This window comes from Sceloporus occidentalis, unplaced genomic scaffold (assembly GCF_023333645.1).
Source record: "Sceloporus occidentalis isolate IW3139 unplaced genomic scaffold, rSceOcc1.0.p SCAF_3, whole genome shotgun sequence".
Lineage (NCBI taxonomy): Eukaryota > Metazoa > Chordata > Lepidosauria > Squamata > Phrynosomatidae > Sceloporus > Sceloporus occidentalis.
Window position 1 is genome coordinate 83,181,125 of NW_028316983.1, and position 17,282 is coordinate 83,198,406.

A 17,282-nucleotide genomic window follows, 5' to 3' on the forward strand; every position below is an offset into this window, starting at 1 on the left:
AGAACCTGCAAATTTGGGAGGTTTATCACACTGAATTGCTGCAAAAGTGAAATGATGTGAAGTTAAACCGAAGTTAAAGCAGAGAAAAATGGAAGTAAAAAGCTGCCATTTTTCTCTGGTTTAACTTCGCGTTATTTCCTGTTAACAGTGACGTTGTGTGATAAACTTCGGGCATTTCTGGGTTTTCGCTAATTTAACTCTCCTTTAAATCCTGTTTTCCCGTGGGATCTCGCTAGTGTAATAAACTCCAATACTGGTCAGTATTGGCTTTGCAATGCATAATGCAATGGCAGCATCTATGGCTGATAGCCATCCAACTCACATACATCCAGTGAAGAACCCATCACTTCCCAAGGCACTCTGTTTGGTTACTGAACAGCTTTCACTGTTAAGAAGTTTCTTCTTGACTTTGGCAAAAAATAAAAATCTGCTTCTCTGCATGGGGTTCTGGGGGATGCGGACTATACCAGGTGACACTCTCAGGGGAGTAACACCATTGATCCCCAAACATCTCTCCCCTTGGCGGAAACAGGCTGTGGCATTTTCCTGCTTCCCTTCAAAACACTGAGGTGTTGTGAGTGAGGTGAGGCTCCTGTTTTAAAAATAAAAGCTAAAAGCTAAATTTACAAATTAATTTTTAATTATTAATGTTTTTAATTATTAAAAACATCACATCACCAAAAACATATTTTCACTTTAACCACATGAAACTCAGCAAATGTAAGTGCATTTAGATATGCATATGAGTTTGTAATTTAAAGGTACAGTGGACCTTTGTTTTATGTGGGGGAATCCTTTCCAAAGCCCCCCCCCCCCCCCCGGTCTAAGGGAAATACCACAGGACCTAAAGTTCCATTGATTTTAATGGCGGTGCATGTGCCGCAGGTACTTGAACCATTAAGAGGTATAATTGGCATGGTATAATTAAGAGGCATGGTATAATTTTTATTTTGCTATTTATTTATGTCATAGCTACAATCATCCCTCGACGTTTGTGGCTTTGACATTTGCAGTTTTGATTATTCATGAGATCTAGGCCACTGTGCACACATTCCTCCTCCCTCCTGGGCTTTTCCCCTGGGGAAAGAAAAAGTCCAGGAGGGAGAAGCCGGGAAAGGTGCAGATGCAAACCCACCCCTTTTCCAGGACGGAGAGCTGCCTCTTTCCCCAAACACCTCTCTGTCCTGGGAAGAGGTTTGGGGGAAACGATCCCCCCCACCCATTTCCAGGACAGGGAGCTGCCTGGGGAAAGGAGAAATGATCCCCCACCATTGGAAACTTTAAAAGGGAAGGTGGGAGCCATGAATGTGCTGTCACCCCGCCCTTCCAGTCTGCTCAAGTTGTTTGAGACTCTTCCTTTATTTGCAAATTTTGACATTCACTAGGGTCTTCTGCCTTTAACTCCCACGAATGTCAAGAGTCAACTGTACTGCCATTACATTCATATATGGGAATTAAGATTTATGTGTAACATTAGTGCAAAAACATTACTAAGGATTCTGTATGATGTCGTATGGAGGGAGATCAATGGAGGAGTAACACCATGTGTGGTAACACTAGTATGGTAACACTTTTTACACAAAAATCAAATGTTCACTTCAACCACATGAAACTCTACACATGTAAATACATTTAGACTGTGTGTATGATATTGTAATTTAAAGGTATAAAGGATATAAAATTTGTTTTTTGTGTAAAAAGTGTTACCACATTTGTATAAAAAATGTTAGCACACTTAGTGTTACTGCACCGGGTGACGTCAGCTTCTCTGCAGTTTCTACCACTTCTAGTCTGGTGCTCTAGAACTTTTCTTCATCTTTTCCACAAAAGTTCCTCGGATATCTGAACACTGGTTTCATATATCCACTTATCTTCCTACATATGAACAAGGTTGTTGTTGTGTGCTTTTAAATTGTTTCCAACTTATGGCAACCCTAAGATGAACCTATCATGGGTTTTCTTGGCAAGATTTGTTTGGGGTGCTTGCCTGTGCATTCCTCTGAGGCTGAGAGATTGTGACTTGGCCAGTGAGTTGCCATGGCCAAGTAGGGATTCAAACCCTGGTTTCCAGAGTCTGATGTTCCAATGGTCCAGTGTTGCAATCACTACACCATGTTGGCCAAATATACAAAGGCCTTTCCATATTTCTTCATGGTTTAGTTTACACAGCCTTGACCATCCTGGTGTTACTTCTATGGACAAACTCTAGTTTGTCAGTATTATTCAAAAGTGACATCTAGTCTGGACACCAAGATTCAGCCTGACCATTATAGTGAGAGCCACAGTGGCATAGTGATTTGAGTGTTAGACTGCAACTCTGGAATCAGGCTTTGATTCCCTGCTTGGCCATGAAACCCACTGGGTGACTTTGGGCATGTCACTATGTGCTCTCAGCCTCAGGGGAAGGCAATGGCACACCTCCTCTGAACAAATTTTGCCAAGAAAACCCCATGATAGTTTCCCCTTAGTATCACCACAAGTCAGAAATGATTTGAAGGCACACAACTGACCATTGTGGAATGAGGTACAATTATTAGTGTGAACTGTTAGCATGCTGTTATAAACCACTTAGCTCTAATCTTAAAAGAGCAGATTTACAGTTTACTTATTATTCTTTATCTCTTGCCAGCTAATAGTTTATATAGACTTCAGAAAATCTGAGAATGAGATTTGGCAAACTCTTGGCTGACTTCCACTTCTAGGAGAGGAAAACAGGCAGAACCAGAAGCAAATACTAATGGAGGTTGTGCACATTCTTTTGGAGCAGTGGGACCCAAGGGTTTGATGAATGGAACCCACAAATGGAGAGGTATTTGTCACTACAGCTTGTGAGTCTGGAGCCGAACACACTGCCAGATTGCAGTTCCACTTCTCTCTGAACAATAGGGGTATTCTCCCTGCTGGAAACAACTTTTGTTTTTCCTCATGTCAATACTGATGTTTTCAGGAAAAAACACACACCAAGGAGACTGAGCATTGGGGCTTATTATTGGAGTAGCCATATCTGACAGCTACTAGTTAACTGGACCAAGCAGAGGAAGAAGAGCCCTCCCTCTATCCACCATCTTGAGGGAGAGGAAGGCAAGCCAGTTCCAACAGGCCTCCAAGGGAGAGCAGATCTGCTGGACTTTTCCCCTTCCCTACTCATTCCTTTCTCCTTTTGTGTCTTGTCTTTTTTTTAGATTGTAAGCCTGAGGGCAAGGAAATGTCTGATTAAAAAACTGTAAGCCACTCTGATAGCCTTGTGGGGTAAAAATAAATAAATAAATAAATAAATAAATAAATAAATAAATAAATAAATAATAAATAAATAAATAAATAAATAAATAAATAAAATTTATTGTGTCTCTCTGCACCTACAGCACTGCAGTGAAACATTTTAAATTTTATTCAAGATTTCAGCTTTCTGGAGCAAGGCAGAGCCATGTTTACAGTCAATTTCCTTCAAAGCCCCAAGCCTAATCTGCAGTGGTTCAACATGACAGTGGCATAGACCAATTTAGCTTAGAAAGCAGCAGTGGCAGCAGCAGTTAAAATTGAGGAGGGAAAGCTAGGGCTGTATCTACACTGTAGAATTAATGCAATTTGATAGTGCTTTAACTGCCATGGCTCAATGCGGTGGAATTCTGGGATTGTAGTCTTTTGCGCTATTTAGCCTTCTCTGTCAGTGAGCTCTGGTGCTATACAAAACTACCAATCCCAGGATTCCATAGAATGGAGCCATGACAATTAAAGCAGTGTTAAATTGCATTAATTCTTTAGTGTAGCAGCAGCCAAAGTTCTCATTGCAGGGAAGAAGACTTGTTCCAAACTTTTTAAAAAGTGTTCCTTTCAAAATATCATTCCTGCAACACAGGAATGGTTTTTTCATAACAGCGATGTGATTCTCCATTTTGGGGACTGTTAGAGTGATAGTTCAGCAGGAGTTCAGGGATGGTTCAAGGGGTCACACTGGGGACACTGGCAATTTCCATGTGTTCCACAATGTTCAGATTTTAGACCCCTATTTTTTAAAAAAACAAAACGTGTAGTTTGGCCCTATAAGAAATGCAGAAATTAATCCCAAATTTAGTATATATGGGTATGCATTGATAAAATGCTGCTCCCTCAAAAGTAAGTTTAATTGATTTTGTGTATAGTGGAAACTCGCCTTACGCAGGGGATCCGTTCCGGTCCCCCCCACGTAAGTCAAATTCCGCCTATGCTGGAGCCCCATTAATTTGAATGGGGCTCGTGCACACGGTGGCATTGTGGCGCAACTGCGCAAGACCGCACAGGGCACCATTGGCATGCACCACATTCATCTGGATGGGATGCACCGCCCCTTGCACCCCACACACTCCTCGCGGCTTGAGCATGTACTCTCAAAGCTGCGTATAGTGCGGCCGCATATAACGCGGGTGCACTGTAATTGCTTCTTTCCGTGTGGCATTTTACTGATATGTAAATGTAGTTCAGCACTTTGGCAAAAGACCACATCATCATAGCAAACGAATCTTGGTACAATTGTATATACAACCACATACAGCTTTCACTACCACTACCACCTCTTCTTCTTTTACTGTTTTACTAGATTGAATTTTGGACATTTAAAAAGTGGAAAAGTGGGGATTGATGAAGTTAAAGTCCCTCAAGGCACCATTCTTTCCCCTATGCTATTTAATATATATATATATATATATATATATATATATATATATATATGAGAGAAGCCACTGGGAGAGATCATCTGGAGACATTGGGCAGGGTGTTCAGTATGTTGATGACACCCAGATATACCTCTCCATGCCTCAGATGACAGTTTTGACTAAGGACAGCATCTCTCCTCTCAATGAATGCCTTTCTGTGGTAATGGACTGGATGAGGAAAAACAGACTGAAACTGAATTCAGATAAGATGGTGGTACTTGCTGTTGGGACCCCCAGGTATAGGGATATGTCAACCAGTCCTGGACGGGGGCACACTCCCCTTAAAGGCCTGTGTTCACAGCTTGGGAGTGCTCCAGGTGTCATCACTTCAGATGTCAAATCAGATAAATGCGATAGGAGTGCTTGTTATCAGCTTCAGCTGATACTCCAGCTCTGTCTTTTCCTGGAACCAGGGGATCTGGAAACTGTGGTACATGCGCTGGTAACTCCATGACTTGACTTCTGCAATTCACTCTACATGGGGCTACCCTTCTACCTAGTCCGGAAACTTCAATTAGTTCAAAACATGGCAGCCAGATTAGTCAGTGGAATAGCTAGAGGTGACCATATAACATCGATTTTGAAATCTCTTCACTGGCTGTGTTTTCGGGCGCAGTACAAGGTGTTGGTGATGACCTTTAAAGCCCTCCATGGCCTGGGTCCAACCTATTTGCGGGATCATTTTCTTCCATATAATCCACCCCGTGAACTTAGGTTCTCTGGGAAAAACCTACTGTAGTCAGAAAAGACCAGGCTGGCTGTGGTTACCCAGAGGACCTTTTCATCTAATGCTCCCAAATTATGGAATGGCCTGTCGGAAGAGATCTGAAACATTACCAACCTTGACAGCTTTAAAAAGGGTGTCAAAATGGATCTCTTTCAACAGGCCTTCATTGAGTAACTCACTTGGTCACCCGTTGATACAGACCACCATATGGAATACCCCAGAATGCCCACCTGTCTATCATTGACTCATTGTTTTAATAATTTAGATGATATTTTAATATTGTTATATGAAAATTATAATGCTGTGTTTTGGAGGAAGGGATAATGGGTTTTAGTTTGTATTATTGCATTTTATTGTTGTTGTAAGCCACCTTGATCCTGTGGGAGAGGTGTGATAAAAATAAAAATTATTATTATTATTATTATTATTTATTAAAGGGTTTTTTTAATTAAAAAGATTTTTTTTTTAAAAAAAGGGGAGGCTGGAGGAAGTTTCACAATGCTTCATTTATATTTAAATTTCAAAAGTAACACCATGCAATTTTGAGAATTCAGTATGGGATGCAAATAATTGAAGCAGCATCCATGCTGTTGTACTGATCAATTCACCTTAAGGCAAAAGTCCACATTTTGGGGGCTATACTGAGTGAATGAAGAACTTCTACCATATATCTTAAAACACTTGGGGCATTTTATGTTAGCAATTTAAAGGCACTGAGCAGCTATTCCACTGTTTACTCTTGAACGGTTTCCCCATAATATGGAGATGGAGATGGAAGGGAGAAGTATGAGAAAGGCCATGGGGAGCTCCTATAAAATATAGTGAATGAGGCAGTGACTGCATGATAAAAATGCCCCCTGGAACAACTCATAGTACTGTATAATGGCACAGGGATGTCTACATACATATGGCTGAATAGTTTCTGTGCATCTCTTGCATTTTCTTGTTAACTTGTAAGAGAGCCAGTGTGGGTAGTGGTTTGAGCATTGGAATAGGACCCTGGAGAACAAGGTTTGAATTCTGACTTGGTCATGTAAACCCACTGGGTGACCTTTGGCAAGTCACACTCTCTCAGACTCAGAGGATGGCAATGGGAAACTCCTCCTGAATAAACTTTCCAAGAAAACCCCATGATAGGTTCACCACCTTAGGGTCACCAGAAGTCAAACAACTTGACAGAGCAACAACAACAACATTGCTTATTCAAAACAGAAAGCAGGTGAAAACATTTGTAATGCAAATTAGCATTCTACTGAAGTTATCTTTTACTTGTGAAGCACAAACCTGATCAAACCATTATGTTCTGTGTATAGAAGGGACCTTATAATGCAATCCTATACATATATTTATTTGGAAGAAAGCCCCACTGAGTTCAACTAGAATGACTGACAAACTGTTCATAGGATGGCACTCCTCATTTCTTATATTCTGCTAGCTACTGTTTGGAGTTTAATCTACAAAGCTTCTGTATATGCACAGGATCTAGATTTGGAGTGGTTGGGGAAAATCTCTTTGACATTTTAGACTTCAAATTGACAAAGCCTTGTTTTTCAGTTTTCCACTAGAGGGAGAGCTAAGCCAGCTATACTTGCATCAGGTTTCTTTGACATATTTCTACAATTTGGGGGGAAGTAACAAATGTTTACAGGAGAGATTAATCCTCAAATTAAACACAGACAAGGTGGGTAATGACGACTCTTATTGGACCACCTTATAAATTATTTGCCTGACCAATAAAATTTATTACACACAGATTTATTATTTTATCCCTTAGCAATATTTAAGAGAGGTCTGTTCAAACAGGCAAATGGAAATTGAAAATGGAAAAGAGATTTCTAGGCTGCCAATCAGTTCAGATTTCCCTCTGTTTGACCCTGTAGTTCTGATATACCACTCTCTGAAGCAAGTGCAAGAGTGCTGCATAGTGCTCATAACGCACACAAAATGTTTCTGCCATTACAAAACCTCTATAAATCTGTTGCTTTTAGACTGATACCTGTTGATATACTATCCTGAAACATTGCATTTGTGATCTACTTAATAAAAGACTGCAATTGTGCAAAATATCAAACTACTCTGATGAAATTGCCACAAATACAGCAGGAATAACAGTACTGAAAACCAACAGATTAAAATCCTTCACTCCAATTTTCCAAAAGGAATGTCATTTTTTGTCAAATTTTAGTGAAAATTACAAATGAACTATATATGGGATTGTTGAATAATGGCAAGTCTTCATTGCTTTTGGGAAGTACAAAACTCATTAAAATTTCCTAGAGCAGCATGGCTGGAAAGGTTATCTTGCATATGTTTGTTCTCTTTTATTCAGAGGTTAAAATGCTGCCAGTGTGCCAACATTTTCAGAGGCATTATATGCTTTAGGGAGAATCTGGAACATTCTATGTACAATTTCTGTTTGTTTTGTCATAGAAAGTCACAGGAAGCTTCCTCCAGCAATACAGAGAGCTTTAGAAGTTTCAAAAGACAACCACAGTGGGGGGCTTATTTGGTGGCCCCAACACTTCATTCTTACCATCTGAATTTTGACCTGAAAGACCAATGCAACATGTGGCTGTGCTAGAAGTTCTGAGCAAGCACAATGAGTGGCATTGCTCAATGTAACTCCTGATCATAAGGCATGCCTGTCTGTTAAGGCTATCAGCCTCAGTCTTCAGTTACCTGGCTTTGTGGTGCAATAGGCAAGGTAACTTTATTCTTAAACTGAAATTTTTGAAAAAATTTCAAAAACAAAACTTGAGACCTAGGGACAATTCCCTTGTGATGTTGTGGGGGGGGGGGGGGGGCAGCAGCTAGTGATGATATTAAGCATGATATATTAAGTATCATCCACACATCCACACACACAGATTCTTCCCCATGTCTTGAGGATTGGAGAAAAGGATCTAGGCCCTGAGATCCTGCAACTGAATCATAATTGGCCTCATCTATCCCACTAATTATGTATTGATTAGGACACCAATACATGAATATCCTGGTTAGATGGCCCTCTTTCCTAGCCTGAACAGGTGTCACATAGGTAGTGTTTGCCAGAGAGGGGAAGAGAGAGGGGAAGAATGCTTGGACCTGCTGATTCACTTGCTTTCAATGGCAGAAGGTCTTCAAGAGCATCAGAGATCCTTATAACTGGAGATGAGAGGGGCAGAATCTGGAACTTGCATGCAAACAATATTCTCTGTCACTAAGCTACAGGTACAGATAAAAATAGATTGATAATGCTTCAGTGACAATGCTGGTCCAAAATGTTTTGTTGTCCGAAGCAGAGCCTAGGCTGCAAACATAGCCAGAAAAAAGACACTAGCTGACATACAGTGGGCCCTTAGTATCTGCTGAGATTTGGTTCCAGGACTTTGTGAATACCAAAATCCATGGATGCTCAAGTCCCATTGTATACAATGGTATGGTAAAATGATGTCACTTATACAAAATGGAAACATCACTTTTTACTTTTGGAAATTTAAAAATAAAATATTTTCAGTCTGTGAATGGTTAAATCCCTGGATGCAGAATCTGTGGATATGGAGGTCGGGTGTAATTTCTTGAGTACATGTCCCACACATAGAGTTTATGATGCCTTCTTTATTGTGCTAAGACTTACCAACTGTTCCTTATTTCCTTATTTATCCATCTTATTTATTTGTGAGATGTACCATAGCTGGAAAGAGCAACTTTAATGTAATAAAAATGATGGTACACACTAATAAAATACTATTAATATTCAGTATAAGGCATCATTTTCTTGTGACCTCACAAAGTTTTAGAGTTCTTCCATGGGAATCCCAAGGCAGCATGGCAGAGCCAGTCTTCTTCTAGGATCTAGAAAACATTTGGATCCCTCATACAATTAGGATTCTGTGAGTCACAGTGAGGGTGGGCACACTAATTTTATCCACTCTGTCACTGGCTCTGTTGCCATCTATGACTTGGAGAGTGTACATCTGAGGCAGAATATTTGTTCTTAGGTGTTTCTATACAGGTAGAAAAGTTTGATACCATGTTAACTGTCATGACTCCATCCTATGGGATCCTGGGATTTGTAGTTTTGGGAGGTAATTATAATTCTTATTTAAAGACTTCTACTGCTGGTGTTCAAGTGAGCACACCATAACTCTCTATGAGAAAATTCTAAGTACCTCATCAAACTGCAAATTCCAGAATTCCATAAAACAGAGCCATAGCTGTTAGAGTGGTATCAAATAATTATAACTTTGCAGTGTAGATACACTTCTCATTGTGTAAATTCCCCAGATATTTTAGATTATACAGGGCTACAACTCATACAATGAGGGCGCAGCAGAGAGCTTAGCGATAGCATGCTTGTCTCCATTCTCCCTCATGCAGTTCTAGAAAGCCAAAGTGCCATAGTGACAGGGACTTGGGAAATCCAAGGTCTAGTTTCTACCAACCATGAAACTCACTTGGTGACCTTGGGCCAGTGTCTCTATCCATGCTCTGAGCTTGCTAGCGGAAATGAATGGATCAATATATGTGTATGTTTGAGTTAACACTGAAAATGGGTCTTGACTTGATCAGAAAGTTAGGTTGCATACAAACTCTTCCACCAGAAATAAGGGAGCAAAAAGAATATAGAAACAAAGGACTGATTTAGCATATTCCTTATATAAACCATGGACAAGATAGGTTTCTGCACCTCCCCTGTTGTCCTATATAAAAAGAATTTTCCTCACTCAGTTACCTACCCTTCCTACATCAGTAAAGTTTTCTCCAGCTGTAGACAAATGTAACTGGGACAGTCTGTGCTTTGTTCATTTCTGTACAGATGCAATCCAGTGAGACTGTCTTGTTTGCTTGATTTTAAAAATTAAACTGATGCAGGTTGATGTTAAATCAGCAGATTCTTTTCATCTGTTTATGGGGTGAAGAAGGTGCAATACATATACACAAAGGAATATAATCCTGTAATCTCTTTTCTACCATAGGATGTATCCATATTACATAATTATAGCAGCTTCATACTTTTTTAACTGCCATGGCTTCATACTATGGAATCCTTGAATTTGTAGTCTGGTGGGCTATTTAGAATTCTGTACCAGAGAACCAAACCCCAAATTCTGGGATTCCCTAGCAGGGAGCCATAGCAGTCAAAGTACCATAAATGTGTAGTATGAATACATGCATAGACTAATGTAATGGTGTAGAAATTTTAAAAAATCCCATTAATGTAACACACATCTAATTGATCCTACATGTGAAGCAGGTATATGCAAGCAGGAACTCTATTATGATACATTTTCTGTGCCTCAAGGGAAGAAAGAAATGAACTCTTCCATGGCTTTCAAGTGCTATAAAACCATAACAGTGCCATCCTGTACGTAGCTACAGGTCCCACTGAGTTCAATAGGACTTAGTACCAGTTAAGTCTGTGTATCTGATTATAGCCATAAAGAGAAAAATGTTGTGCATCATGAAACAATACAATCAGACATTCTATGTGTGGTCTTCTTTGTTTCTGAAAGGAAAGGTAACATATAAGACTGTAGAAATATGTGTATTCCCTTTCAGAAATCAAGATCTATGAATCTTCTAGAGTCAATCCATCCATCCATCCATCCATCCCCATCCAAATAGATCTCTTTCAAATATATTAAACATTATGTTTTCTTTTGGCAGGGGCTTTATATTATTCTTATATAACAGCAACTAGCAATAACAGCAAATTAGAGATTTTCTTATATCTTTTTGAATTAATGAAATAAGTGAACAGAAGATATTCAGAACCCATTTTTGGTTTCACTAGCTATTAAATCTTTAAATTTAAGGGCCTGTGGTCCCCTGTCATAAAAAGGTATACCTTATCATGACCAGTGAATGAGCCTACATGTGCATGTGTGTAAGAACTAAGTGTGAGAGGGAAAAGATGCCACACTCAGGCTTAGGATCAGATGAGCTGTTTCTGAATAGGCAGTAGAGGGTCCCTCAACTGCCTTTCTTGCTCCTGTCACTCCCAAGGCTCCTTAGCCTATTCCATTGAACAAATAGTTTGCATTTTGCACATCGCCTTAATAAAGGATGGCTGCAGTGAGAGGACTGCTAAATGTGCTTTTGTGCTGGGAATCAATGTTATCCTTCTGCCACTAAGTCAACGTCTCTTCGACCCATCATTTTGTTTCTTTCCCATGTCACAAAAAAGATCCATCTTGGCAAGGGCCTCATTTGATGATATGCTGTTATAATACAGGGGCAAATATGTGGCCATATGTGCATTGCCATTCTTTACCTTCAGTTACAGCAAACAACATTAAAAGGGACTTTCCCTTGAAGGTCATTGCAACAGCCAGAGAACATGGATACAAAGTACATTTAGGCTACATCAGCTTCTAATTTTATTAAAATGTGGAGGTATGTCTTTTAGCTATCATTTACAATATGTGACATCTTGCAACACAAGACTTGTTTTATTTCATATGCAATTTGCTCAGCTCCTGGAATCTCTCTAACTTTTCATGCACCTCAATGAAACAGTCCCTAAAATGACCTACCTATCATTCTAAAATTGCAGATCTGCTCAATTGCACAAGGCAGTGCCCAGACTCATTTCTAGTAGAAAGTCCTCAAATAACTTCCATCATATATGATATGTTTCTAATGCTTCTATCAGAAAATAGAAAAGAGAAATAATGATTCTATAATATCTCTAGATGCTGAGAAGGTGGGTGCAATTTATACTGAAGGTCAGTGGGGTTTTGGACTCAAGATATTCTCAGTGACTTGGTTCACATGACATATAGAGTTAAAAGATAATTTTATATTCTCCTCTTTTGTTTCTCAAATGACTTTAAAAAACAAAGATTTAGATCCTAGTGATGCAGTGACTGAGTAGACAAACATGACAGCTGTTATGAGCTTAGCAATAACTCACTGTGCCTTGGATGCTAGAAACAATTTTATTGAGACAGGCAATAGGGGGTGGGGAGTGGGAATGAATTGCCATTTCCTTTAGGGCCCTGAACTGTGTATTTTTTTTTCTTAAGTGAATTCATCAGTAAGATTCAGTGTACCATTTTGCAATAGTTTCCCACATGGCAATATTAAGGTGAGGGGTTTGTTCAGCATTGGCAGGTGGTAGCTATTGCTGCTTTCACATAGGCCCACTAGGCCCAGAATGAATCTAAGGCTGCTGCCACAGAGCAAAATGAATGCAGTTGGCACCATATTAACTGTCATGCTATGGAATCCTTGGATTTGTGGTTTGTTCTGGCACCAGAGCTCTTGGATAGAAAGGGCTAAATATCTTACAAAACTACAATTCCCAGAACTCCTTAGCATTGAACCATAGCACTTAAAACAATGTCCAGCTGCACTATTTATGCAGTGCAGATGAAGTCTGAATCACCTGGGCTCTACTGCATTGTACGTTTTTGACATAATCCTTCACATCCATCTTTGACCAACTGGCATTTCAATATATTCTACAGTTAATCTGAACCATGTTCCACCAGAGCTCAAGCCTGGAACCTACTTTGAATGACAGGATTCAGCACTGGAATACTGCAATGTAATTATAAAGTGAAAATCTTCAGCTATATCCTTGTTAGCACCGTCCATTTCACATTAAACTAAATGATTAAATTAAGCAGGACACCTAGTTTATCAATCATGGTGATAGGTCTCCTTTTCTAAATTGACAGACACATGTACTGATCAGTGGCTCTCATGGGGTTAAAACAGACCACTCTTTATATGCACTATGATGTCGCTAGAAGTCTCTACTATGCTACTTGTCTACAAAGTGTTCAGAAGCACGTTTAAAACATATCAGATGCAAATGTGCGACAAAATGGTCACATTATGTAGTTGAATCTTGTGTTGGGTCATGTTAAGTATCTTTCAATTTGACTTTGTATAATGCCTAATGAGGAAGGATCCTAAACTGGAAGTTGTTAGTCCAACAATTGGAAGATAAAGTCGGAGCTTGCTGTAATAACTTCTCAACAAGTACGTTCAGCTTTCCATTGCTGCATCTACACTGCAGAATTAATGCAGTTTGATACTTTTTTAAAAACTACCATGGCTTAATGCTATGGAACTGAGTCCCTATGTTGGCAGAAACGCAGGATATAAGAAATTATTATTATTATTATTATTATTATTATTATTATTATTATGTTATTTCTAGTCTTGTGAGGTATTTAGCCTTATCAGATAGCTCAGATGCCACAGCAAACCATAAATCCGAGGATTTCATAGGATGGAGCCATGACAATTCAAGCAGTGTCAAACTGCATTAATTCTACAAGGTGGCAACAGTCTCAGACCTAACTTAATAGTATGCCAAGGATAAAGCACTGCACTTTTGACATGCTGGAATCTCTTCAGAGGAGAGCAACAAAGGTGATGAGGGTCTGGAACAGCTGAGGCAGTTTGGTATGTTTAGCCTAGACAGAGTAGGTAGAGGAGATAACTGAAAGAAGATATGATAGCTGTCTTCAGGGATTTGAAGAAGATGAGGCAACGTTTTTCTCCCTTCTGCTCCAGAAGACCAAACCTGAAAGAATGGATACAAATTGCAAGAAAAGAGATTTTGACTGTGCAGCAAGAGGAAATTCCTTATGATGAAAACTTTTCAATATTGGAACAAACTATCTGAGGACTCTCCTTCATTGGAAGTTTTTAAACAGATGACTGTACATCAGGAATGCTTTTGGTTTGGATTTCCTGCATTAGCAGAGGGTTGGACTAGAGCAGTGATTCCCAAGCTGTCCTCCAGATGTTTTTGGACTTCAACTACCAGAAGTTCCAGCTAGCTTGGTCAACAGTCAGGAATTCTGGGAATCGGAGTCCAAAACATCTGGAGAACCAAAGGTTGGGAATAACTGGACTAGATGAACACTGTGCTTCTTTCCAGCTCTTTCCAGTTCTTCTAGGATACCACACAAACACACACACACACATTTGGAATGCAATGCTACAATGGGCATTTGGTATCTACTGAAGTTCTGGAAATACCAAAATCAGTGAATGGTCAGGTCCCATTACATTAAATGACAAAATAAAATGGTGTCCCATATATAAATGGCAAAATCAAGGTTTGCGTGTTGGAATATATATGTGTGTGTGTGTGTGTATGGAATGTCTTCAAGATGTGGATAGTTGAATCCATGGATAAAGAATGCCCTAGCCCAAGGTCTTTTGGCATAATTATGTTGTATGAATCAAGCTGTTCAAACTTTGCATCCCACAAAACTCCCAGAAGATACATACATATGTATTTATTTCTGTGCTCAGACCTCCTCCTAGCCAACATTGTCAGTTCAAACTGGGAAAGCAATATTTAAATACAATACAACTATAGCAATCTCCCACGCAACAAAATTATGCTCACAGTCCTGTAATATAGACTCCAACCATACATGGGGAGAGAAGTCCCAGAGGTCCAAGCCGAGTTCAGGAAAGGCACTAGGGACCAAACATACAATGGCTAATAGAGCACACAAGGGAATTCCAAAAGAAAATCAGCATGTGCTTTGCAGGACTTTATCACATGGGACACAAGCATCCTTTTCCTGTGATTAAATCACCATTAAATCCTATTAATAGCATGATTGGGAGGAAGATTATCACACAAAATGGGGCAAGGGATGCATTTTATTGCACGGCAGCACGCTGCTGGAACTTCCCATTCAGTTGATGATTCATTTCCGAGGAGGTGATTTTCAGGAACTGTTCAGAAGCGTTCCTGAAAATCACCTCCTCTGGGATGGAGTGGGAACTTCCGGCGGCATTGGCAGCATTCCAATTCTGTTCCCATCCCACTCCTTTTCGTCCCGAGCCAAGCCCATCCCTGGGGGCTGTGCGGTAAGCTCCAAAGCCTTTGACTGCATAAATCATGATAGGTTATGGAATGCTCTGAAAGACATGAGAGTACCAACACATCTGATAGTCCTGATGAGGAATCTGTACTCAGAACAAGAGGTTACTGCTGGAACAGCACATGGAGAAACAGAATGGTTCCCAAGTGGCAAAGGGATCAGACAAGGCTGCATCTTATTACCTTACTTGATCAACTTATATGAGAACATATTGTAAGAAAAGCAGACTTGAACAAAGAAGAAGGAGGAGTGAAAATAAGGAGGAGGAGATACCAACAATCTAAGATGCAGATGACACCATAATACTAGCCAAAAACCTCTCAGACCTAAAGATCAAAGAAGAAAATGCAAAGCCAGGCCTACTGTTGAACATAAAGAAAACAAAAATAATGAAAACAGAGAATCTTGACAAATTCAGCCTAGACAATGAAGAAATGCAGGTAGTAAAAGAATTCTCATACCTGGGATCAAACACTGATAGAAATGGAGACTGCAGCCAGGAAATCAGAAGACTGAGAATAGGGAGAGTGGCTATGATAGAACTAGAGAAAATTCTAAAATGGAAAGATATGAAAGTCAGCACAAAAATAAGTATCATACAAGCCATTATATTCCTATTACCATGTAAGGATCTGAGAGCTGCACAGTGAAGAAAGCAGATAGGAAGAAAATAAATGCATTTGAGATTTGGTGCTGGAAAAGAGTGCTGAGGATCCCATGGACAGGCAAGAAGACAAACAAATGGACCATAGAGCAGATTAAGCCAGAGATTTCCCTGGAAATCAAGGGCCCAAAGAGACAGGCCAAAATAAAGCTGCTTCAGGTCACTTTGGCAGTATGATAAATGATACATGCATCCATCCTAAGAGTCCAAAAGCTGCGCCAAAGCCACACTCCAGTCCTATGAACTAGAGCACAGCTTTGGCGTGGCTTCCGGCCTCTTAAGATACATGTGTGATTTAAACAGCATACCTCCAAAGTGACCCGAAGCAGCTTTATTTTGGCCTGTGTGTTCGGGCCCCAAGATGACAAAACCAGTGCTGTCATACTTCAGCCACATAAGGAGAAGGGAGGACTCACTGGAAAAACCAATAATGCCAGGAAAGGTGGAGGGAACTAGAAAGAAAGGAAGGCCACATGCTGAATGGATGGATGCTATTGAGATCATGGGTATGAGTTTACAGGACCTACGCAGAGCACTGGAGAACAGGGAGTCCTGGAGATTCTCATGCACAGGGTCACCATGGGTCATGACTGACTCAAGGGCAGTTAAATCTGAAAGTGTGGAGTGAATATATTACACTAGAAACCGAAGAATGAAAAATAATGGGCTTTTCTCAAGAGATTTTCTCCTTGTCCCCTTAATATAATCAAAAGTGGAAACTAACCAAGCTGAACAAACAAAAACTAGCAAATGTTCCTGAGTCTTCAGTTGTTAGTTAATCTATGTGGCTTTTTTTAAAAACCAAGGAACACTTTTCTATCAAGAAACCTTTATGCCTGACAATAAATATGATTCCATCACTATTAGATTGATAACGTTTTGTTGATTTTACTTTGTAAACAATAAGCCTGTTTGCAGATGACTCTTGGCTCAGTACTTGGGAATCTGACCCAAAGGGCAGTGTCTTTTCAAGCAGAGACTGGCCCTTTTGTCAATGATTCACAACTCAAGGCATGATATACTTTTTTTTTTTAAAGGAACCGAAAAAAGCAGTCTCCAGAACAGGTACCCAAAGGTTTTCCAACCCAAAATTGAAAGACATTTGTTTTCACTAGAAGAAAATGTGGTTCCATCTGGGTAAGATATTTTCGCCTATGATTTTCTTGATAGCTTATCTACTATCATGTCAGGATACAGCTGCAGCGCAGAGTAAGCTAACAGGATTGCCTTCCCAGAGGTAAGTCTATCTCTATGTAATTTAAGATACTGCCTTACATATAGAAATTGCTGTCTATCTGGTCAGTGCATCAATTCAGACCTGAGAATGAGGCATATGGGTACTATTACCTTTAAGA

General features: G+C 39.8%; 1 protein-coding gene across 1 annotated transcript in view; it reads left to right on the plus strand.

Moving 5' to 3' along the window:
- The first annotated feature begins 17,048 nt into the window (after positions 1-17,048).
- The window catches only part of C8A (complement C8 alpha chain), a 43,428-nt gene continuing 43,194 nt past the window's right edge, over positions 17,049-17,282 (plus strand). The window contains exon 1 of the mRNA XM_089515251.1: positions 17,049-17,164. Coding sequence (XP_089371377.1) covers positions 17,049-17,164 — 116 coding nt within the window. The remainder of the gene's footprint in view (positions 17,165-17,282) is intronic.